This window comes from Salvelinus sp. IW2-2015, linkage group LG4q.1:29, assembly GCF_002910315.2.
Source record: "Salvelinus sp. IW2-2015 linkage group LG4q.1:29, ASM291031v2, whole genome shotgun sequence".
NCBI classification, from domain to species: Eukaryota; Metazoa; Chordata; class Actinopteri; order Salmoniformes; family Salmonidae; genus Salvelinus; species Salvelinus sp. IW2-2015.
Window position 1 is genome coordinate 32,927,062 of NC_036842.1, and position 24,531 is coordinate 32,951,592.

A 24,531-nucleotide genomic window follows, 5' to 3' on the forward strand; every position below is an offset into this window, starting at 1 on the left:
AAATTATGGAATATTTTGTGTAGATCAATTACAAAAATTACAACTACAACTATTTCAATCCCACTTTGTAATGCAACAAAATGTGAAAAAAAGTTAAAGGGGGTGTAGACTGTCTATAGGCCCTGTACCTAGAGAGGTGTCCCTCAGCTTTCCACACCTCAGCCTAAAACAGCCTAATTCAAATGACAGCTTACTAAGTATAGTTTGAATTCTAATCACATCAAAACGTTATAGAGCGTTGTGTTCTTTACACCACCTTCACCTTTTATGCCTCTGTATTATTATGGTCTTTAGGGTGAACAGTGACACTTAAACAGGCAACCTCACTGACTTGGTATTGCAAAGTAGACATGATGGCATGAAACAGATTGCACAATGTGGGTACCAAACACTTTTATTTGTTAACAGAATATTGAACACATGGTGTGTTTGGATTTTGAATTATGGTAGTGGTTAACATTATTTATATTTTTTTGGGGGGGATGAATAAACATGAATGTGTACATCCTTCAATAGTATAACCAAGTTAGCGCTGTATCTGCTGACTATTAAGCTCTGTGAATAAAAGAATGTGCACCCCACAATGCAAACATTCAGATAGAGAGGGTATGTCCTAAGTAGCATGAAGATATACAGGATTTTCACTCATCTCCATGCAGGATGCCGCAACAAAAATGTGTAAATCGGGAACAGCTCAGGGATAACACAAAATCTGTTTCAAAGATCTGTACATGAATTTAACAATTATATTGATACCCCATCATGTATGACCATTTTATGATATGAAAAATACATACTGTATTCTCTATGTAATAACTCACAAAGTCACCAAGGGAATGTTCAACCTTTTTGAATCAATGCTCAGAATTCTACCATGAAAATCACAAGGTGTAGGATTATTTCCTGAGTAATTATTGAATTTATATGGCAGTTATACACATTGCTGAAATATGGTAAATCTGTGTTACAGGAAATAACTGTGTGTTATCTATTTCTTTGCCTGGTAACTAATTATCTGTTTTCCTATTGGCCAATGCTTTAATTGTGTAGGGTTAAGCTTTCTTGATACAGGAAGTGACAGACAGTTCTAGTGTGGTGGCTGATGGTGTTCAATGTGGTTTGACCATTAAAGCTACTAAATAATTATCCGTTTCCATTCAGTTTTTGTTCCTACAGAAATTCATCCTTCCACCTGCACTCGGATCCTCAACTTACAATGGGAAAGTGTTGATCTGGGTGTTTTTATTATTTTCCCTGTAAGAGGAGAGAGAAAATGTTATCAGGGTTGGGGTCAATTCAATTTAAATTCCAGTCAATTCAGAAAGTAAACCAAATTCCAATTCCAAATGTTTCTCATTGAGAAGCATAGAAGATAATTGGAATTTCAGTGTACTTCATGAATTGATTGGAATGAAATGGAATTGACCTCAACCCTGAGTGTTAATGTAACACTCAGCTTGCAACACAAATCCCCTAACTCTTGGTAGAATATACTGGATCTTTTCGGGCCAGCATTTAAATGGCTCTGTGGTGCTTAACTATAATTTCACTTTCACTACTGTGTATTGCAAATTGTATATACAGTGCCTTCGGAAAGTATTCAGACCCCTTGACTTTGTTCACATTTTGTTACGTTACAGCCTTATTCTAAAATGGATTAAATAAAAACAACTCCTCAGCAATCTACACACAATACCCCATAATGACAAAGTGAAAACAGGTTTTTCGAAATTCTGCAAATGTATATATATAAAAAACAAGTATTCAGACACTTTGCTATGAGACTGGATATTGAGCTGAGGTGCATCCTGTTTCCATTGATCATCTTTGAGATGTTCCTACAACTTGATCCTAGTCCACCTGTAGCATGATTTGGCACACACCTGTCTATATAAGGTCCTACGGTTGACAGAGCAAAAACCAAGCCATGAGGTCAAAGGAATTTTCTGTAGAGCTCTGAGACAGGATTGTGTCGAGGCACAGATCTGGGAAATAATGTAGGATTGTTTTAAGAATGTAAGAATTGTTCAGTGTAAGTTCTCAATTCAAATTCTTATTTTTTACGATCCTTCAGTCTTCCAATTTAGATTCCTAACGCTGACAGCTGAATCGGGAAACTATGAAAATCTCTGCTGAAGGATCAATCTTTTCAGGTTATAGGATCCATTGAGTCCCCCAAGTGTCCATGGATTCGCCTAAGTTTCCATGGAACCCCATGTGCCATGTCGTTTTGACTGTTTTTACATTTTTAGCCCTTTTTGCTCAGCATTCTATTTATAGATGCCCCTAAATGACTGAGGTCTTTACTATGTGTGTAGCACTGTGGAAATAATTATGTCTGATTTTGTATAGATTTTGTATAGAACATTATACAACCGGTGGGTCTAATCCTGAATGCTGATTGGTTAAACCACATTCCAGCCGGTGTCTATTCCACAAGTTACCACCGGCTAAATCTATGACGTTAAAATGCCTATTTACTCTGTTCCATCTGACTGGGCAATCCACTGTCTCATCAACCCAGCCAAGCAATTTATAAACTTGATCTCCACTATAAAAAGCATCTAGACATTATCTCACATTTCTTTTAGACTAACATTTCGTTTTCAACAGCGGAGATTTGTATAACCCTTGCTGTCTGTCTCTCCGACATTTGAAACATTGTTTCAATATTCAGATTAGATCTCCAGCTGTCCCATAGTAATGAACGTGTCGGGAGTCTGGACGAGACAGACAGGCAGGCTGCGTTTATCAGCCAGTCGAAATCATGAATCAGCTGGAGTCATTTTATGGATACATACAAAGAAATGTAAATTGAAAAAAAGGTCAAACTAAGTGAAGCTAGTTTGCAGTCTTTCCAGTTTGAAGTGATTGTGTTAGCTGTGTTGTTGGCCAGCTCCTTTGAACAACAGTGTCCTGTCGAGTCAGCAAATGTTCTATGCCAGGCGAAATCGCGCCTCATTAGCTCATTGTTATGGATTTATTCAAATAAATGTCACTAGAAAACAGCTTAAACAAATGCAAATGTGGCTACTTTGCTGTATGTTTTGACATGACTGTAAGTTATCAGTAGTTGGCTAGCTATCAAGCAAGGGATAATGACGTTACCAGCCAGTATGGAACATTTAGAACGAATGACTGGGTCGCGTCTATAGATACAGAACAAAAAGACTGAACGACTGGGTCGCGTCTATAGATACAGAACAAAAAGACTGAACGACTGGGTCGCGTCTATAGATACAGAACAAAAAGACTGAACGACTGGGTCGCGTCTATAGCAACTGAACCCATAGAACGAACGACCAGCCGGCTTGGGTAGCAACCCGAGATTTGTGTCGGGACTATATCTTGTGGAAGGATGAAATAGTATGAATAAATTAAATCAAATAACTTCGTCTGGGGCCCAACACCCTTGCCAATATATCCTCCAAACTCCGGCTTCTCTGGCATTACCACTTAAATATTATACTTATAATGTGCCTTCAGAACAGTGTGGAGTCAGTGGTTGAATCTAATTGTTACATCACAGCTTTCGGATAATATTGCATTTCTTTATAGGCCTACATTTCTAAGATGTTTCCTAGTCATGTAAAATGTTAATTTAACAGTTTTTTTTATACTGTAAAGTGAATTTACAAAGTCACCAAGGGTACTATACATATGTTTATACATTTCAAATGTGTTTTATTAAGGAGCATACAACAATGTAAACAAGTTCCCAAAACAATTTGTGGGCTACCCCTTTTACACACAAGACAACCACAACAACACGCATCAAAACAAAATGGACAACAAAACAACACAAAAACCAAATGACAAGGGGAAAAAATAACGAAAAACCAGTACCCCCACTGACCACCCAGCCCCTGGCCTGGTTTCTCTGCCTTGTAGTAGCTAGAATAATGTAAGGCTGTCTTAAGAATTGTTCAGTCCAAGTTCTCTATTTAAAATAAAATAGGTTTACTCTTCTTTGGCCTGTAAGAGAAAGTGATAGATATTAATGAGTATATCCAGTTCTGGGCTCAAGATCACCAATAACTACAATTGTGGTTACATGAAAATTTACTTGGAATGAAAGGCCTCTGATCTTTTAAAATTAAGATTAAAGTAACATTAACCTTAAATTCAATTTCTTCATGTTTTTTTAAGAACATTGCTTAGAAACCCTTAGTACTTCTTCTCCATGGTCATAATCCTAAAAAGTTCAGTTGCAGAGCCGTTAAGAAGTTTACTGCTAATGTTTCTGCTGTTGTTGTGAACGTCTCAAACGATAACCAATCATAATTCGGGAAGTCGTACACAAAAGCCGGACCAGCTAGTCACAGTAAAAATGCTAATTAGCTGTAAAAGTGATATGCGGCCTTCCAAAAGGTATGTTTTGCTCTTGTGGATTTATATTGTAATTGACAGCTGGAATGGTTACATATAGCTCCTTTAATTGCATCCAATAATGATTTTGGCTGTGTTAATGCAGCCAAACTATTATTTGTTTTGAATTAGGTTTAATCTGAGTCTGTGACAGCCTTTATTGATGATGATGTCTTGAACATTATACAGGTGTAGTTTTAAAAGCAGATCTTTACCTTTCCGGAGTCACGGCTCTTGACTCTGAGCTTGTTGACCTGGGACTCTGCAATGTCAGCGCGTTCCTCAGCCTCCTCCAGCTCATGCTGAACCTTACGGAACTTAGACATGTGCTGGTTGGCTTGTTCCTCCTGGGAGGAGGAACAAAGAACAACATCAGTGATTTATTCAGGATGGCATATTTGTTTCATGCATTGCTTACTATGGCCAAGTCCGCTACACAACTTAATACAGGCTAAAACCATTATACTTGCTATTAATTTTAGGCCTAACTCACCGCTTCCTCAGCCTGCCTCTTGTAGGCCTTCACTTTAAGCTGCAGCTTTTCTACTAGATCCTGAAGTCTGCTAACATTTTTATTGTCCTCCTCAGTCTGTGGGCGGAAGAAGATGTATCAGTGTCCATCCTTTCATACACATCTGTCTGTATTACTGTGTGTTAAGGTGCTTTTCTTACTTGGTATGTGAGCTCCTTGACTCTGCGCTCGTACTTGCGGACTCCCTTAACTGCGTCTACACCTCTTCTCTGCTCGGACTCCACCTCAGCCTCCAGCTCACGTACCTTCACAGATGAAATGGTCATGATTTTTACGAGGAGGAATCAGTTTCAAATCACTGCAAATAAATATAGAGGTAGATTCCTCCAGGCTAACGTAAAGAAATGGTGTTGATGAAAGTTAATATAGACTTTGTTCAGATACAAAGACTATGTGATAGTTGAGTCTCTTCCTATGTCCTTTTTGCACATGTAATGGGAGAGTTTCTAATGAGAATGACAGTATTATTATCCACATGGGTTATTGAAACAAATTGTTTACCCCATCTTCTAAATGCCTGAATAACTCACCCTGGACTCCAGTTTCTGGAGCTGCTTCTTGCCTCCCTTCATGGCCAGATTTTCTGCCTCATCCAGGCGGTGCTGCAGGTCCTTGACTGTGACCTCCAGGTTCTTCTTCATCCTCTCCAGGTGAGAACTGGTGTCCTGCTCCTTCTTCAGCTCCTCAGCCATCATGGCCGCCTGAAATATCATTAAATAGGTTTAATGAAGGTGAGACCTTATGGCAACACAGACAGTTTTCCTGTAACGATCTGATAACCACATGTCTTGACTTAGTTATTATGCTGTTATTAACTGTTGCACTCATAAAATCTTATGGAAAAAACTGATAGTTAGAATTTGGTACAGATCAAACACTTTCATGTGGTTAGCCTGGAGACCCTGTACTGTGTTTTGGCCAAACATATGGACTCACATCAGTGATGGCCTTCTTGGCCTTCTCTTCTGCGTTTCTGGCCTCCTGGATGATGTCGTCCACCTCTCCTTGCACCTGCACCAGGTCAGCCTCCAGCTTCTTCTTAGTGTTCAGAAGGTTGGTGTTCTGGAGGAGGAAATATAGTTCAATCAATGACTGGCTGAAACGCCTTATCTCAAGACAATATACTAGTCACACCATGGAAACTATGGAAATTAATCTCCATAAATTAATCTCTTCAATGCTAAGATTGTTAAAAGAAAAAATATTAAAAAAGGGGCTTTTAATCAAGTATTTAGGTAATTCATTTCCTTTAATGTACTTGATCAAGTATGCTATAGTATCTGAAATGGCATGGATGTACGGCGCATACGGAAAGTATTCAGACACCTTGATGTTTTCCACATTTTGTTACATTACAGCCATATTCTGAAATCCCCCCCCCCCTCAATCTACACACAATTCTCCATAATGACAAAGTAAAAACTGTTGTTTAGATTCTTTTGCTAATTTATAATTTAAAAAAAACTGAAATATCACATTTACATAAGTATTAAGACCCTTTACTAAGTACTTTGTTGAAGCACCTTTGGCAGCGATTACAGTCTCGAGTCTTCTTGGGTATAACGCTACAAGCTTGGCACACCTGTATTTGGGGAGTTTCTCCACTCAAGTACATTCAAGGACTTGTCCTGAAGCCACTCCTGCATTGTCTTGGCTGTGTGCTCAGGGTTGTTGTCCTGTTAGAAGGTGAACCTTCGACCCAATCTGAGGTCCTGAGCGCTCTGGAGTAGATTTTTATCAAGGATCTCTCTGTACTTTGCTCCGTACATCTTTCCCTCGATTCTGACTAGTCTCCCAGTCCCTGCCGCTGAAAAACATCCCTGCAGCCACCACCATTCACCATAGGGAGGGTGCCAGGTTTCCTCCAGACGTGATGCTTGGCATCCAGGCCAAAGAGTTCAATCTTGGTTTAATCAGACCAGATAGACCATGAGAAACAAGATTGAGAGTCTTTAGGTGCCTTTTGGCAAACTCCAAGTGGGCTGTCATGTGCCTTTCACTGAGGAGAGGCTTCCGTCTGGCAACTCCACCATGAAGGCCTGATTGGTGGAGTGCTGCAGAGATGGTTGTCTTTCTAGAATGTTCTCCCATCTCCACAGAGGAACTCTGGAGCTCTGTCAGTGACAATCAGGTTCTTGGTCACTCCCTGACCTAGGCCCTTCTCCCCCGATTGCTCAGTTTGGCTGAGTGGCCAGCTCTAGGAAGAGTCTTGGTGGTTTCAAACTTCTTCCATTTAAGAATGATGAAGGCCACTGTATTCTTGGGGGTCTTCAATGCTGCAATGCTTTTTTGGTACCCTTCCTTAGATCTGTGCCTCAACACAATCCTGTTTCGGAGCTCTACAGACAATTCCTTTGACCTCATGGCTTGTTTTTTTCTCTGACATGCAATGTCAACTGTGGGACCTTATATAGACAGGTGTGTGCCTTTTCAAATCATGCCCAATCAATTGAATTTACCACAAGTGGACTCCATTCAAGTCGGTAAAACATCAAGGATGATCAATGGAAACAGGATGTACCTGAGCTCAATTTCGAGTCTCATAGCAAAGGGTCTGAAAACGTATGTAAATAAGGTATTTATGTTTTTCTATTTTTTATACATTTCTAAAAACCTGTAGAGACAACTGTTTAATTTGGTTCCATTAAGTGGAAGTTCTATTTGTCTCCCCAAGTGCAGATATACTCCCTGAAAAATCTTTAGATTTATGAAATCACTGTCTAGTCCCTTTTTACCTTATCCCCAAATAATGTAGTCACATACACTGGATAGGTGCTGTGAAATGTATTGTTTTACAGGGTCAGCCATAGTAGTACGGCTTTCTAGGCATATTCCTCATATCATCTCACACTGCCAATGAGTGACCAGACCCGTACCTGAGAGTGGAGCAGTCCCACACGCTCACTGGCGTCCACCAGCTCTTGCTCAGCCACTTTGCGGCCTCTCTCAGTCTGCTCCAGAGCAGCCCTCAGCTCCTCAATCTCTGCCATCATCAGACCGTTCCTGCGTTCCACCATGGCGGCCTGCTCCTTCATGTCTTCTGACTCACGGACAGCGTCATCAAGGAGCAATTGGGCATCCTGGAATTCAAAACGACAGAGTATTAGGACGTGTGAATGTTGTCTTTATGAAAAATGTGACTACTTTTCTACATTGCTTGATTAATCTTTGACCCTTAACAAATCAGTCACAAGTTTTGACATTCTTTACCTTAAGTTGTCCCTGGACATTTCTCAGCTGTTTCGTGGCCTCAATGGCCTGTCTATTGGCGTGGCTCAGCTGCATCTCCATCTCATTCAGGTCTCCATCCATCTTCTTCTTCACCCTCAGGGCGTCGCTCCTGCTGCGGACCTCAGAGTCCAGTGTGTTCTGCATGGATTCTATAATCCGCTGGCTGTTCTTTTTGATCTGCTCCATCTCCTCGTCCTTCTCTGCCAGCTTCCTGTCCACCTCACCCTTGATCTGGTTCAGCTCCAGCTGCACACGCAGAATCTTGGATTCCTCGTGCTCCAGTGTTCCCTGGACAAATAAACGTGATTTGTCACAGAATGCTTGACATCGGAGGTTATCCCAGCAATTAAAACATTAGACTTGGAGACAGCTAAAAGTAACAATTGTCTCTTACTTTTGTGTTTATAAGACCTAAAGCAGTTGCATAAATCAAAAAGTGCCCACTCTTCACAATGTGCATAAAGATGGCAGAACACAGATATGACATCATTGTTCTAACACTACAATCCTAGTTTTTAAAACTATGGCGCACAACATAAATCAACACAATCTACTTAAAAAAATAAAATAATAATAATAAATATATATATATAAATGCTGATGTCTGGGAGCTAGAATCAGGATCATGTATACTGTGCTAATGTTTCAAGTTTTAAAGTCACATGCACAAGTACAGTAAAATGCCTTTCTTGCAAACTCAAAACCCAACAATGCAATAATGAATAACAATGTATTACTAGAAAAAAACACATGAGAAATAAGAATAGGAAATATGAATACACAATAAAAGTAAGTAAACAGACTATATACAAGAAATATAAAAAACTTAAAAATTCAATACCATATTTACATGTGCAGGGATACTGGGGTGATGGAAGTAGATATGTATAGGGTATAGGATATAAGATAAACAGAGTAGCAGCAGCTTGTATGCTCCCGAGTGGCGCAGCGGTCTAAGGCACTGCATCTCAGTGCTTGAGGCCTCACTACAGACACCCTGGTTTGAATCCAGGCTGTATCCCAACCGGACGTGATTGGTAGTCCCATAGGGCGGCACACAACTGGCCCAGTGTCGTCTGGGTTTGGCCGGTGTAGGCCGTCATTGTAAATAAGAATTTGTTCTTAACTGACTTGCCTAGTTAAATAAAGGTTAAATAAAAAATATATAATAAAGTATGTGAGTGGGTGTGTAGAGTCAGTATAAATGTATGTGCATATTATGTGTGAGTGAGCAGATGATGGAGTGAGTATGTGTGAGTGAGAAGATGATGGAGTGAGTGTGTGTGAGAGTGGGTAGGGTCCTGTGAGAGTGCAAAGATTGAAATAAAAGGTCAATAAAGATAAATGGTAAACTCAGATAGTCCGTGTAGCTATTTATCAGTCGTAGTGCTTGGGGATAGAAGCTGTTCAAGAGCCTGTTGGTGTCAGACTTGATGCACCGGTAATGCAGATACAAAAAATGAGTGACGGAGGGTAATTTGTGGTAACTACATGGAGACCGCCATCTTTATGCACGTCCGCTATTCCGAGGAGCGCACCACCTAGTGAAGAACTGGAAGCTATATTACTACAAAAAGTACCAATACAGGAGTACTGAACAGCACTGTAGCTCTCATTCTGTTTAATTATTCAACTACATAATGATGTATCATATCTGCTCACTTCAGCCTCCTCCAGAGCGGTCTGGATCTCAGAATTCTCCATCTCCACAGTCTTCTTGGACTTTTCCAGCTCATGGATGCTCTTGCTTGTCTCTCCGATCTGTTCAGTCAGGTCAGAGATCTCTTCTGCACAAACACAGAGAAATGGTTTAGAACAGGGAGATTTGTGAATGTTGCTAAATATCATACAGCTTTGCATAAAAGCCTTTTGCTATCATAGATGTTTCAAAAGAACACAGCTATAACTGATAACAATAAAAAAGTGATTGTAAACTGTACACTCCAAGTGGGCCAAAAAATCAACTCCTGTTGTTTACTCACGTTGGAGGTTTTTGTTCTCTCTCTTCAGAGTCTCCAGCTGATCCAGAGCCTCCTCATATGAGTTCTTCATCTTGAAGAGCTCTGTGCTCATAGAACGAGCCTCCTTCTGAGCTCCTTCCAGTTCAGCCTGGCCCACCTCATACTTCTGCTTCCACTCAGCCAGAACCTATTGGATTTTATGGGATTTAACAGTTTATTCTTGATGCAGCTTTACCTTCTAATCAGAAATAAGCCATGATACATTATGATCACTGGAGACACATCAATCAAATGTATTTATAAAGCCCTCCTTACATCAGCTGATATCTCAAAGTGCTGTACAGAAACCCAGCCTAAACCCCCAAACAGCAAGCAATGCAGGTGTAGAAGCACGGTGGCTAGGAAAAACTCCCTAGAAAGGCCAGAATCTAGGAAGAAACCTAGAGAGGAACCAGGCTATGAGGGGTGGCCAGTCCTCTTCTGGCTGTGCCGAGTGGAGATTATAACAGAACATGGCCAAGATGTTCATAGATGACCAGCAGGATCATACTGATAATGCCTATCAGATTTGTTGTTGTTGTTGTGTTGTTGCTATTTATTTTTCCAGTCCATTTAATAGCACATTTCAAAAGTCAGTATAGTGTGTGAAGTGTTCTTTTTCACCTTGTCGAAGTTCCTCTGCTTCTTATCAAGGTTGCCAGCCATAGCGTTGGCCCTCTCTACATCAATCATGATGTCCTCCACCTCTCCCAGCAGCCTTTGCTTGGTCTTCTCCAGCGAAGCACACTTTGAGTTGGTTGCCTCAATCATTTCCTCAGCGTCCTGCAGACGCTGCGCCAGCTTCTTCCTGTTAGACAGGAAAGAGTTCATATTTTAATGCTTCCACAGGTATTCAGACAAACGTATCATATAAACATGATGCCTCATAACTAAGTGAAATTAAGAAGGTGTGAAGATGCGCACATTTAGGATCATAGTTATAATAAGAGGGTTTTTTTCAAGTGTAACTGCTTACTTGGCCTCCTCAAGCTCCTCTGTGCGCTGGATGGCATCCGTCTCATACTTGGTCCTCCACTGAGCCACCTCGCTGTTGGCCTTAGACATGCAGCGTTGCAGTTCTGCCTTGGCCTCTTGCTCCAACTCAAACTGCTCCCTCAGAAGGTCACAGTCATGGCGGGCAGACTGGACACCATGGGCCAGGGAATTCTTAGCCTGAGTGAAAGATAGCAAAACAGGTTACAGTAATACATTGCTGAGGATGGTTTAGTTATTATAAACATGACAAGAGGCATTTGACTCTATACTCTGTGCTTGGTAGAGCATTTTGACTCCCTTACTTTGACCTCCTCCTCAATCTGCCTCTTTAGCTCCTCCACCTGCTGTGTGAAGGCCTGCTTGCCTCTGGTCAGCTGAAACACCAAAGCTCCCTTCTCTTCCAGCTGGCGGCCAAACTCACCTGTAAGGGATGAGAATACACATTGTAAATTCTTCTGTTCTTAAAATACTGTAGCCTTGTACAATAGCCCCTAACACATGTTGTTGGGTACTGATTTAGATTATGTATGGAAAATGTGTTGGTCATTGTTGTGGGTACCGTTCTCAGTCAGGAGTCTGGCCCTATGTCCACTGATGTCGTTGATCTGGCGAAGGTTCTCATCGTTCCCAGTCTTGAGCTCACTCAGCTGATCCTCAATAGTACGGCACATCTTCTCCAGATTGCCCTGTTAGTGAAATATAGATATGTCATTTTTATTTTACATTCTTATGGTGTACAGCTTGTATACATTTCTGTCTTGCAGTAGGGTTTTGTAGATAGTAATTTGGGAGCGATGCTACTCCAGCCCTGCACTTTCGAGGTCATTGCACTACCCTATATGCCTATAGGATTAACCCACTAAGTTGAAGCTGTGGTGTGCTTACAAATGTGTCCAACTTTAGAGCTGGATGCAATTCTGCTGTCTGGCAGAATTCCATTCATCCATTCATGTTGAGTATTTGGGGTTTGATTCAAATACCCACCTTAGTCTTGGTGACAGCCTCCATGTTGCTGGAGAGGTCATCAATCTCCATCTTGTACTCGCTCTTCTCCTTCTCCAGTTTCTGCTTGACACGCTGCAGGTTGTCAATCTGCTCTCCGAGCTCCGCCACACTGTCAGCCTGCTTCTTCCTCAGGACTGCGGCTGTGGCCTCGTGTTGCAGGGTCGACTCCTCGAGGTCGCGTCTCAGTTTCTGGAACTCAGCCTCACGCTTCTTGTTCATCTCGATCTGAGCAGCAATGGCTCCTCCAGCTTCCTCCAGCCTATCACTGATCTCCTCAAGTTCCCTGGAGAGATCGGCCCTCTGCTTCTCAACCTTTGCCCTGGCAGAATGCTCAGCCTCAATATCCTCCTCCATCTCCTCAATACGAGCCTAAAACAAGGGAGGGGGTTTAGGATGGGGAAATTTAAACTGACCTTGAAAAAAAAATAAAAAATAGGCTGGATAGTTGTGTATTTATACTATGTTTTATTGTTGTTTTATTACAACAGAAAGTTGCTAAATACGTAAGACTGACATCTAGTATCTAGAATATGTAGTCTCTAGAACATGTAGTATTTTGAAAATCTAGTATCTAGAACATCTAGTAATATATGGAATACTATACTGAAGCCGGGGTTAGATACTCTACTGTACCTGGAGTTCCTTGATATTCTTCTGCAGCTGACCACCCAGAGACTGCTCATCCTCAATCATGCTGAGGAGCTGGCTGGTCTCAAAGTCCTTCCTATGGTAAGATAAATGCATCACTACTCAGCAGTCATTTTTTCATTTAAAAGAGTCTTTCAAACTCCTAACTACAGAAAAAAAAAGTAATATACTTTTTGATCTTTTCTTCAGACTGCTGCTTGTCATTCTCCAGGTCCATTATGGATTCCTGGGCTAGTTTCAGGTCTCCCTCCAGCTTTCTCTTGGCTCTCTCAAAGTCCATACGGAGCCTCTTTTCTTGCTCCAGAGAAGCCTCAAGCTACATGTTAAGATACTTGTGTCAGTTAATTTTAAACAATCAATGATTATGCCATGGCCTAGCTAAATGTATAATCTAACAATATATAAATCCATGACTCGATAAAGTGTGACTCCACTCACGTCATCAACTTGCTGTTCCAGCTTGGCCTTGGCCTTGGTCAGAGTGTTGACTTTGTCCTCCTCTGCCTGCAGGTCGTCCAGTGTCTGCTGGTGGGCCTCTTGGAGGGCTTTCTTCTCCTTGGTCAGCTTGGCAACGCTCTCATCTTGAGAGGCCATCTCCTCAGTCAGATTTTTGACCTGAACACAGCCACAACAACATTTGTATGTAAGTTGTGTGGTTAGTTTCAATCATTGTTTAGCTTTGGTTTGATTCTACTATCGTTCAGCTATGTCAACATTTTAGACCTTGTTTTCAGTGGCGTGTTTCTCCTTCTCCACTTTGGCCAGGGTGAGCTCCAGGTCATCAATGTCCTTCTTCAACTCCGAACACTCATCCTCCAGCTTCCTCTTCTTGGAGGTCAGCTCAGCATTCATCTCCTCCTCATCCTCCAGCCTTTCGGTCGTCTCTTTGAGTTTGGCCTCCAGCTGGATCTTGCTCTTGATCAGCCCCTCGCACCTCTCCTCAGCATCAGTCAGATTCTCTGATTCCTGGTTTCACAATGATAGAAAAATAGGCAGACATTAATTTAATCAGTGCACACCTCCTGTCCATCGTCTTCAATAAAATATGGGCAATCAAGCCAGGCACTTGACAGATGCTCACAGATGCAACTTGGAGCGTCAGGTCATTCCTCTCCTGCAGAACGGTCACCATCTTCTCCTCAAGCTCTGTCTTGCGGGCCTCAGCCTTGGTCAGGGCAATTTTGCACTTCTCAATGTCCTCCTTCATGTTGGCTAGCTCCTTCTCAGTCTCAGCACTCTTCAGCAGTGGCTTGATCTTGTAATACACCTTCATCCATGGCCAGTGTTTAACATTCATGAATGAGCGAATGTTGTATTTGATGGTGAAGACAGCCTCTCTGAACAACAGGAAACATGGATCTTGGTGAGTGTTATGGCTAAATAATAATAATATGTTATTTACAGGACAACGTTCCAGCTCCTCAGAGAAAATAAAGTGAAATTCAATTAATGAATCAAAAAAAGTATAGGATTTGTAAATTTAAGATGAATATAACAATTCGATCCCTGGAATCGTTGGAGATGAAATGGAAACCACTGCAACCCTGTTAGATGAATTTGGATGAGCCTTTATCTTGAGATATCTTCTATCCCTCACCTCCGCTCCATCATCTTCACAAACTCCTTCCTCATGACGAACCCACGACACAGAGACTGTATCATGCAGACCAGAGAGGCCAGTCTCTCGTCTCGCATCTCCTCCAGGACACCCAGCAGACCAGCTTTGAAGAACACCTGAGTGCATGTAACAGGAAGGTAAATGCCCGAGACACCGGTAAGAACTAAGAACACCTGAGAATAGGTCAACATTATCAATGGATGTCATCAGAAGTCAGAAAGCAGGGTTGAATTTAAATGAGGGATCAACACGGCAAGATGTATTGTAAAAAGGCGTTGAGTGGTTAGCATTTACATTGTTGTTTTACTTATGTTTTGTGTTTGCTTTCCTGAGTGTATTTAAACCCTGACCTTGGTGTGTCCAAACTTGTACTGCTCGTGTGCCACATTGATTGACCCAAGCAGATTCTCAGAAGCCTTCTTGTTGTCCATAAATGTTCCTTCTGGGATAACACTGGGATTCAGTACTTTGTACCTGGATTAGGAGAGACTGGAAACTGTCAGTTTTTACGTTGTGGGCAAACAAAGCTATTCTGTTGCTGTGTCACAGTTCTACCACTGTTTATGAAATCAGCTGAACATTCTAGCCATTCTTCTTTTATGAACTCTAGCATAGGCCAATTGATGCCAAACATTGTTTTGGTCTGTATTTATTAAATCTCAGAATGTAATATTTTAAGATTTCAGAATGTAATCTTTTAAGATCTCAGAATGAAAGAGTTTCTGAGTTTCTTATTATTTTGTCAAATTCAGTTATATTCTAAAGTTAACATGGAGCCATGTTAGATAGATGACATTTCTAAAGGGTACCTCTGCTTGAAGTCACCGTAGGGGATTCTGCTGGGGAACCCCTTTCTACAGATCCTGATACCCTCCAGTACACCGTTACACCTTAGCTGGTGGATAACCAGGAAGTTCTCCATCAGACCTGAAAAACACAAAATATCGTTAAAGCTAAGAAACACTGAAACATTGTAAGGGCTACAATTACATTGTGGTGATGTAAGTGCCATTATTTCTGGGTAAATATATGGGAATAACTTATAATCAGCTATCTTGTACCACATGTAAGTACAGGTAGTTACTTGGTACTTATTTTGTTTTAAGCTACTGAATCTCACTAGCTGCTAAACCATTGGGTTACAATTTTGTATTTCACTCGATATTTCTTGTACCTGGAGTCTTTGACTCATTGGGGATCAGACAGCGCACAAAGTGAGGGTGAGTGCTCCTCAAGTTGGTCATCAGCTTGCCCAAGTTCTCCTGCAGGGCGGGGACACACCAAACAGCCGTCTCAGAAATCATTCATACAAATTAACTTATCTGGTCAATAAGGTGCGTTAAAAATGTTGACCAGATAAGTTAACCAGATAACTTTGAATACAAGTTTGAAAAGCTCACCCTGAACTGGGAAGACACTGTCTGCATGGAGCCTCCCTTTTTCTTGCCTCCCTTCTTGGATGCTCTGTCTGTAAAAATAGTTCAAATCATGAGTGATTTGGTGAACACCATATTTTATTTCGGAGATAATCTATTTGCAACTGCTACCAAATAGTTTGTGTAATGTAATGTTGATATCGGGAATATTGGCAAAAACTATTATTTAACCATGTTAAATGACCTTCAGCTGGAGAATCAACGTAGATAAGAAGCAGCAGTTTGACTGAAGACTTCTGGTAGAGCTGCACCACTGAGTCGTTCAGGGGGTCTTTATTCTTGTCCAGCCAGCCACAGATGTTGTAGTCCACAATACCAGCGTAGTGCACCAGGGAGAAGTGGGCCTCGGCCTTTCCCTTGGCAGGCTTGGGCTTCTGGAAAGTGTTTTTCTTGCCCATATGCTGGTCATACAGCTTGTTCTTGAAGGAAGTGTCTGAAGCCTTGGGGAACATGCACTCCTCTTCAAGGATGGAGAAGATGCCCATTGGCTGATGAAAAATGTAACAGCAGGATTAATAGTAGCCATCTTGTATCAAAGGGATAATAATTCACTCTCAACTCCAACATCCGTCCCTGTCAACTCTGTTGTAGGCCATTCTACAGTACATTATTTTTTAAGTAGAATTCTCAGTCTGCGTACCTTCTCAATAAGCTCAATGCAGGCAGCCAAGTCCATGCCGAAATCAATGAACTCCCAGATGATTCCCTCCTTCTTGTACTCCTCTTGCTCCAGGACAAACATGTGATGGTTGAAGAACTGTTGCAGTTTCTCATTGGTGAAGTTGATACACAGCTGCTCCATGGTGTTGAACTGTTAGTGAAGTTCAAAGAAGATTAGTTCAATCACCTTCTGTCATAAGACCTTAAAGCCATAAACTGTTTATTCTGTAATAATCACATACTTACGTCAAAGATCTCAAACCCAGCAATGTCGAGCACACCGATGTAGAAGTTCCTTTGTTGCTTGGTGTCCAACATCTGGTTGATACGGATGACCATCCACAAGAACATCCGCTCATAGATGGACTTGGCCAGAGCCGAGACTGAGTTATACACCTGTGCAAAAACAGGTGAGACATTGATCATGTCTTGCTGGTATAGAGCTTGATTTAAAAAAAATCTAACATAAAATTAATCGTGGTGTTGTAGCAATTATGTAATCTTGGATGTAAAGACCTCACCTGAGGCACGGTCTGTCCCTTGGTCACAAACTCATTGCCAACCTTCACTCTGGGGTAGCACAGAAGTTTCAGCATGTCAGCTGAGTTCAGACCCAAGAGGTAACCGATTTTATCAGCTACTGTAGAGAGAAAGAGCCTCAGACTCATATACAGGGACAAATGTAGTGTTACTCTGACAGAGAAACCAGTTTCATTCTGTCTATTCCAGTGTTTGGAGAAAGGACTCACCCTCTGTGCCGTCTGGCTCGGCCTGCTCCTCACGCTGCTTCTGCTTGAAACGTAAGTTGCCGTGGTGCATGACAGCGCCGGTCAGCTTGTAGATGCCCATCTTCTCATCATTGGTGAAGCCCAGGATGTCAATGGCAGCCTGAGTGACAGGAATTTCATAGTTAAACTTAGTGTATGCACATACAGGAGATATCACAAGTGCAGGGAGTTTCAAACTGAACAAAACTGTCATGGGGCTGCACTGCTTGGAGTTAAGTTACAACATATAATTGTGCATTTTTTTCAGTGGAGATAGAGGCGTTATTCATTCTTGTATATAGTTTGAGAGACTCACATCTGTGGCATCCAGCTCCTCTTTGTCATCGATAGAGGCCACTTTGATCTGCCCCTGGCTGATCATGGGGAAGTCATAGGGGTTGGTGGTGATGAGCGTCATTTCTGTGGGGACGGAGAACCGGACAGAGTTAGTTCAACCAGATGGAATTTACTTTCCCCTCCCTTTTCCTCTCTTGCATGAGATGAAGATTAATGTTAGAAAGTGCGGACATAAAGGACGTACTGTATCTGCATTGGGAGCCAAATGCAACTCAAAATACAAATGTAATGCAGTGAAAAATAGAGCGGTCAAATGAAACCGTATGGATTTGATCATTTCCCCTCCCTATTCCTCCTAGGAGTCTATACCACAGGAATACGAAGCTGACTTTATGACACATTCAACTACAGGAAGAACCTTTATTGGTTTGCGCGACTCCAACTCACTGGGGCTGGAAATGTCATCTTTCACAATACCATTTAACTTGTCATCAAATGAGGGCAACATTTGAGTGGTGAATTGTCACTTTGTCTTGGATTGTTTGATTGATTTTACCCCATAATTTCCACTGGAGTGCAGTAGTTCTCCATGCAAGTAGCCTAGTGGTTAAGAGCGTTGGGCCAGTAACCGAAAGGTCGCTGGTACGAATCCCCGAGCCAGCAAGGTGGATAAATCTGCCGTTCTGTCTTTGAGCAAAGCAGTTAACCCCCCCAACAACAACTGCTCCCCGGGCGCTGATGACGTGGATGTCGATTAAGGCATCCCCCCACACACCTCTCTGATTCAGAGAGGTTGGGTTAAATTCGGAAGACACATTTCTGTTGAATGCATTCAGTTTTGCAACTGACTAGGTATCCCCTTTCCCTGTTTATGGAACTCTATCTCAATTAGACATATTACAATAGTCATGAGTAATACAACCCTGAACTTTAGAACTCACTGTAGCACTTAAACATTGATATGAGACCACTGATATGTTGATTCAGGTGCAATTTCCCGGTCAACTAAATGACAAAAATAGTCAAACAGCTTTCTACTTTGTCGTACCAATCAGCTCAGGCTTGTGGTTGGTCATCATCTGGTAGAATATGTGGTAGCTTCTCTCATCGGGCAGCTGGAAGGTCACTCTGGACTTCTCCAGCAGGTCTGAAAGAGAACAGGTGATAGTTCAGTGCTTGGTCTCCTTAAAACATAATCTCTGTGAATTTAGGACATTGTGCATTCATGACAAACAATCCAACAAACAATCCACCCAACTTACAGGTCTCAATGTCAGCACTAGACAGTTTGCCATTACTGTGGAAGTGAATCCTGATGAATTTACCCTAAAGTAGAGCATGGGGGTTAGAAATGAGGGAACGAGTAAACAAAAGGAAACTGCCATGGTGTCCATCTCAGTACTCTGAAAATAGTGCTTTCCTTTATTTCTAAACCGTCGTTTAACACTGACATTTGGAAATACTGAATAGGTCTCAATCGTACAGCCTTTCATTGTCATGTCATTCTAGATCAATAAGGAATATTTAAGTATGGCAAGTGTGTCCCTCATACTTACAAAACGAGAAGAGTTGTCGTTCCGAACTGTCTTGGCATTACCGTAAGCCTCCAGCAGAGGGTTGGCAGCAATAATCTGATCTTCAAGAGACCCCTGAGGGAGACGAACACAAGTTGGTCAGAAACAGCATGACATACAGTACTATAGAACACCCTTCTTCAACAGTGGTGGAACTGTCTTAAAATAAGCAGTTATATATATGGCTGGCCTACAGATGTAGGATCTTAATTTGAGCCAGTTTGACACCGCAGCAAAATAATGCTGCAGCAACAGGAAATGTGAATTATTATGTGGATTATACACTGAACAAAAATATAAATGCAACATGTAAAGTGTTGGTCCCATGTTTCATGAACTGAAATAAAAAAGGCCAGAAATGTTCCGTATACACAAAAAACGTATTCCTCTCAAATGCTGTTTACATCTCTGTTAGTTTTTCTCCTTTGCAAAGATAATCCATCCACCTGACAGGTTTGGGATATCAAGAAGATAATTAAACAGCATGATCATTACACAAGCGCACCTTGTGCTGGGGACAATAAAAGGCCACTAAAATGTGCAGTCTTGTCACACAACACAATGCTACAGGTGTCTCATGTTTAAATAGAATATCATTTTATTGATGGAAATTTGAATGCAGAGAGATTCCGTGACAAGATCCTGAGGCCCATTGTCATGCCATGTTTGGGATGCTCTGAATCGACAGCTTGTTCCAGTTCACACCAATATCCAGCAACTTCGCACAACCATTGAAGAGGAGTGGGACAACATTCCACAGGCCACAATAAACAGCCTGATCAGCTCTATGCAAAGGAGATGTGTTGCACTGCATAAGGTGAATGGTGGTCACACCAGATACTGACTGGTTTTCTGATCCATGCCCTTACTTTTTTAAAAGATAGAGGATCTGTAACCAACAGATGCATATCTGTATTCCCAGTAATGTGAAATAGATTAGGGACTAATTCATTAGTCCCTAATCTATAGATTAGAGACTAATGAATTTATTTCAATTGACTGATTTCCTTATATGAAATGTAACTCAGTAAAATCTTAGAAATTGTTTCATATTGCGTTTATATTTTTGTTCAGTATAATTAATGGACCTTTTTGTAGGGGTTGATACATTTTTCTTAAGGCGAAATCAAGTCTGAAATGTAAAAGTGGAAATTTCAAAAGGCTTTTAAAACCTAAAACACACTACAAGTTTTACATTTCCTGCATTGCATTGAAAGTTGTCTTGCAACAGGGTCATCAAATGAAGATCCTACACCTGTACCTGCATTTTGCCGGGTTCTGCCGCCCTCTTCCTTTCTCCTCCAGACACAGCAATGGTGGCAAAGTATTGGATGACACGCTTGGTGTTGACAGTCTTTCCTGCACCAGATTCTCCGCTGGTTTATATGACAGAGAATAAGAGGTTCATGTTTCAGTGTCAGACATTCAAAACATAATCACTAAAAAGTACACTTTGAGTTGTTTACTCATTTACTATAGTTCATGTATATGCTTAATAATTGTTATGATATCCAACTAACTATAATGTTAGATGTTAGTTGAGAACTTACGTAATCAGGATAGACTGGTTCTCCCTATCTGCAGGCAAAAAAACAACAAAGAATATAAACAGTTTTGATACATTATGGCATTTGCCAATTATCTTAAAGTAGTGGATAGTGTTTCACACGCTTTTCACTAGATATTATTGCATTGATGTTTCCAGCTAGTACCTTGGCTGCCCATATCTGCTTGTGTGAGCTTCTATCTATTTATCCATCAATCTATCCGTTCATCCACATGTATAAGATCATACCCGTCAACATGAACTGATAGGCCCTGTCAGAGACAGAGAAGATATGGGGTGGAGCCTCCATCCGCTTCTTTCCTCTGTAAGCGTTAACAACCTCTTCGTCGTACACAGGGAGCCACTTGTAGGGATTCACCGTGGCACAGAACAGCCCGGAGTAGGTCTGGATGTAGGGAAGGAAGTTAGGGGATTAGCAAAATCAGCTTTTCTGTTAAACTGTATAGAGCTTCTATGGAACACTTACAAGTGTTTCTTGTATTCAGTTACATTATTTTAGCAAAGGTGTTTTCAATTTACAAACAGCATGTGCATTTTGGAGTTTTGGCATTTTAGATTTCCCTTATATGGTGGTGTCCTATGTTCACTTATGAGTGTGTATATATACCTATATACAGTCATTTATATGTAGAATAGGTTCCTTACGTAGATCATCCATGCTGCATAACGCTCTTTGAGGTTATACAGGACAGTGGCTTCATTGAGGTAGGTCATCATGGCCATGTCCTCAATCATGTCAAACTTTGGAGGGTTCATTTCGAAGACATCAGCTTCTTTGAAGTCATTAGTCTGAAAATCAGTCGGTAATCTACATTACACTTGGATCAATTGGAAGAACTGTTACTGAATCTGTGTCGACATTGCTTTGATTTAGTAATCATCAAGTCAGTCATACATTTTACTGTACAGATGTAGGATCTTAATTTGAGCCAGTTTACTACAGCAGTAAAATAATCCTGCAGCAACAGGAAATGTTAATTATTATGTGTGAAATTACAAAATTCAGAAGCCTTTTTAAACCTCAAATACACTACAAGTTTTAAGTTCTCCTGCAACATCTGAAGTAATTTTTCTTTTAAATATCATTGTGAATAAACAAACTTCAACTTGAAACTGACTTCTGTCCTATGTTGTAGGCTTACCTCCCCAGTGTCAAGGACTTTCACTTGGACCTTTCCCCCTTCTCTGCCAACAATGGTACCCTTGAGGTACAGCTCCTTAACATCGGTCACATAGCAGGCATTCTTTGCATCGAAGGGCTTGCTTTGGGCCTCAATCCTCTCCTTCTCAGGCTTACGGAGGTATACACCGGCTTTGCCATAAGAGGCCATCTCTGCGTCGGTACTCATGGTGGCAACTCACTGAGAAACACAAACAAAGCAAACAAATGATTGAGTTTATTTTGAATAAACAGTTTTTTTTAAAATTAACTGTAATTTATTCAGGATAGCCCAATTGAGACCAAGGTCTCATTCCCAATGTTGCCCTGAGTACAAACATTTTCTCACAACAGGAAGAACAATTTACATTACAATTAAAATAATACGAATGAATATAACCACAAGGCACAACCTCAACACCACAATTACAACAAATAAATACTACAATCAATTGAAACAACTGCAATCCTCAATGAATTCATTCAACAACACAGTCCTAAACTGCCGTGGCGGCACCAGGGAATTTGTGTTTTTATATTATTCCAACAATGGGGTGCAATAAAAGGATAAGAGGATTTACCTAAATTGGTCGAGACCAGACGGACCTCAAGAGTTAACCAATCCTGTGAGCGGGTTTGGTAGCTCATTCTTTTATACATTAGCAACAAAGTTCGGTAAGTAGTAAGCTTGTGTAGCTAATAAAACAGTGTCTCTCATAGAATACTCTCCAATAGAAAAAAATGTGAGTGAAAAACTCTAACAATGTCTCACCTTGTCTTCCTCTCCCAGATTAAATTGTGTGTTAGAGGGTTCTGTAAGACATTGAGGTGTCATGATTAAACACACATTACCGGTACTTAGTCTCATCCCACCTGAAGAGTTGCTAAAAAAGTTGAATGGCATCCCAGATTAATCCACTTAAAAACACATTCCATGCACAAAACACATTTCATACCCTGTCACAACAGACAAATGGCATTTAGAACAGATTGCAACTTTACAATTCAACTACATTATCAGGTGCCGAGACATTAGAATAAACAGAGTAAAAGGAGTTAGTCTTACCACAGAGGTAGAAGCTGTCTGTCATTGATGCTGCTCTGAGGCTCTATTTATCTGGTTGAGAGTTTCGAGTGCTAACCAAGCAGAAGTTAATTATGGCTCCCCTAATCAAGGATGTGGATTGGAGGAGAGAATTAGGGGCTGACTCCTATTGCCACTATGTATTTCTGTGATATTTGTCTTTGAATTGGATTTTGCTAACTTCATATAAAGGTAATGTGTTATAATAAGGTATATTTTTAAATCATTGCTAATAGTTGTTTGTCATTTACAAATCATTATCCATACATTTGTAGATGTTACTGTAGTAAGCTAATTAATACCAAATACAACCACAAACAGACAAATATAAGAATGAGTTAAATATATGTATATTTGTTTATCTATCAACATTACGCAAAAAGCCTTACTAACAACTGTTTGCTGTCATTGAGTAAGAAGGTAAACCATCCCTTGCAGTAAGGATTATTGAAATTATATTGGGGTAGAACATTTTTGTGATCATAACTGCCAGCATTAGTTTATTGCCTCTCAGCATTTTATAATGACAAGATTTACATCATTCGTGTCCCTGCAGTGAAAGTCTAACTTGGGATTTGCAACTCATAACACAGGGACCTGGGAGAGGCCCGAGCATGTTCCTGACAACATATCTGAGTGGCAAGTTTATTGCAGTACTGATTTCAGTATAGTGAAGGTTGGGATGACTAATATGGACAATTTACTGTGCTTCCCAGCACCGGATCTCTGTGTTACATAGTAGATCATGGAGCTTCAATAGTGTGTAGTCTACAGAAGACCGTTGTCGGATGTTCACTTTAAAGGGGCAATCTGCAGTTCAAACAATAACAAAGTGGACACCAGTAAACTGCTGAAGTAGGGGCCTGGAGAAATGCAACACTTTTTTATATGTTGTCTTAACCAACAAATTCATAGACAGAGCTATGGATGCAAGGACTGACGATCTATGATATTAAAATGATAGTTTTAACCATGTATTAAGGCTATACAGTGTTTGTTTGCAATTGCATTGTTTACAAACAAAGCCATAAAACAAGCTTATATTTTGGGTTCTGATGGGGTTAAACAGTTGAACTAAGCTCATGAGGCATTTATACAGTATGTTCTTCCAGAATCAATGGCTATATATTATGAACTTAAATGTCCAACTAATAAAATATACCCCTTTAGGTTTAGAAGAATATACAGTTTAAGTAGGAAGTTTACATACACCTTAGCCAAATACGTTTGAACTAAGTTTTTCACAATTTCTGACATTTAATCCTAGTAAAAATTCCCTGTCTTAGGTCAGTTAGGATCACCACTTTATTTTAAGAATGTGAAATGTCAGAATAATAATAGAGAGAATTATTTATTTCAGCTTCTATTTCTTTCATCACATTCCCAGTGGGTGAATGTGTTTATACTTGCGTACTATTGTTTGTACAGATGAATGTGGTACTTTCAGGCGTTTGGAAATTGCTCCCAAGGATGAACCAGACTTGTGGAGGTCTACAATTTGTTTTCTGAGGTCTTGGCTGATTTCTTTTGATTTTCCCATGATGTCAAGCAAAGAGGCACTGAGTTTGAAGGTAGGCCTTGAAATACAT

The 24,531-nt window shown here is 40.7% G+C and overlaps 1 protein-coding gene across 3 annotated transcripts; it reads right to left on the reverse strand.

Moving 5' to 3' along the window:
• Window positions 1-376: 376 nt before the first annotated feature.
• LOC111961842 (myosin heavy chain, fast skeletal muscle-like) lies at window positions 377-22,966 on the reverse strand. Of its 3 annotated transcripts, none has more exons than XM_023984421.3 (41): window positions 22,925-22,966; window positions 22,631-22,671; window positions 21,842-22,060; window positions 21,345-21,488; window positions 20,928-21,084; window positions 20,683-20,710; window positions 20,394-20,508; window positions 19,115-19,207; window positions 18,821-18,884; window positions 18,607-18,705; window positions 17,578-17,681; window positions 17,244-17,382; window positions 17,016-17,134; window positions 16,741-16,890; window positions 16,475-16,645; window positions 16,019-16,322; window positions 15,799-15,866; window positions 15,573-15,660; window positions 15,208-15,325; window positions 14,749-14,872; window positions 14,378-14,514; window positions 13,862-14,117; window positions 13,504-13,746; window positions 13,219-13,395; window positions 12,951-13,096; window positions 12,766-12,856; window positions 12,112-12,501; window positions 11,687-11,813; window positions 11,430-11,548; window positions 11,108-11,304; window positions 10,756-10,939; window positions 10,114-10,279; window positions 9,794-9,918; window positions 8,111-8,419; window positions 7,777-7,980; window positions 5,837-5,962; window positions 5,431-5,601; window positions 5,041-5,145; window positions 4,862-4,957; window positions 4,584-4,715; window positions 377-1,254 (listed from the first exon to the last, which is right to left on the reverse strand). In XM_023984421.3, exons 3-41 carry the CDS (start codon window positions 22,046-22,048, stop codon window positions 1,246-1,248), a joined length of 5,802 nt encoding a protein of 1,933 aa, XP_023840189.1. In that variant the 5' UTR covers window positions 22,049-22,060; window positions 22,631-22,671; window positions 22,925-22,966; the 3' UTR covers window positions 377-1,245. The 3 variants fall into 3 exon arrangements, with proteins under 3 accessions (XP_023840189.1, XP_023840188.1, XP_023840187.1); XM_023984420.3 differs by lacking the exon at window positions 377-1,254 and adding an exon at window positions 3,660-3,975 and having other exon boundaries at window positions 17,016-17,131; XM_023984419.3 differs by lacking the exon at window positions 377-1,254 and adding an exon at window positions 3,660-3,975.
• Between the last annotated feature and the right edge of the window lie 1,565 nt (window positions 22,967-24,531).

Coding starts and splice junctions, on each gene's coding strand:
- LOC111961842 (XM_023984419.3), bottom strand. CDS start 22,048: ATGAGTACCGACGCAGAGATGGCCTCTTATGGCAAAGCCGGTGTATAC. Junction 20,711..20,927: donor CTATCAGTTCATGTTGACGG/GTATGATCTTAT, acceptor TTTTGCCTGCAG/ATAGGGAGAACCAGTCTATC. Junction 10,280..10,755: donor AGCAGAGGAACTTCGACAAG/GTGAAAAAGAAC, acceptor AAAATCCAATAG/GTTCTGGCTGAGTGGAAGCA.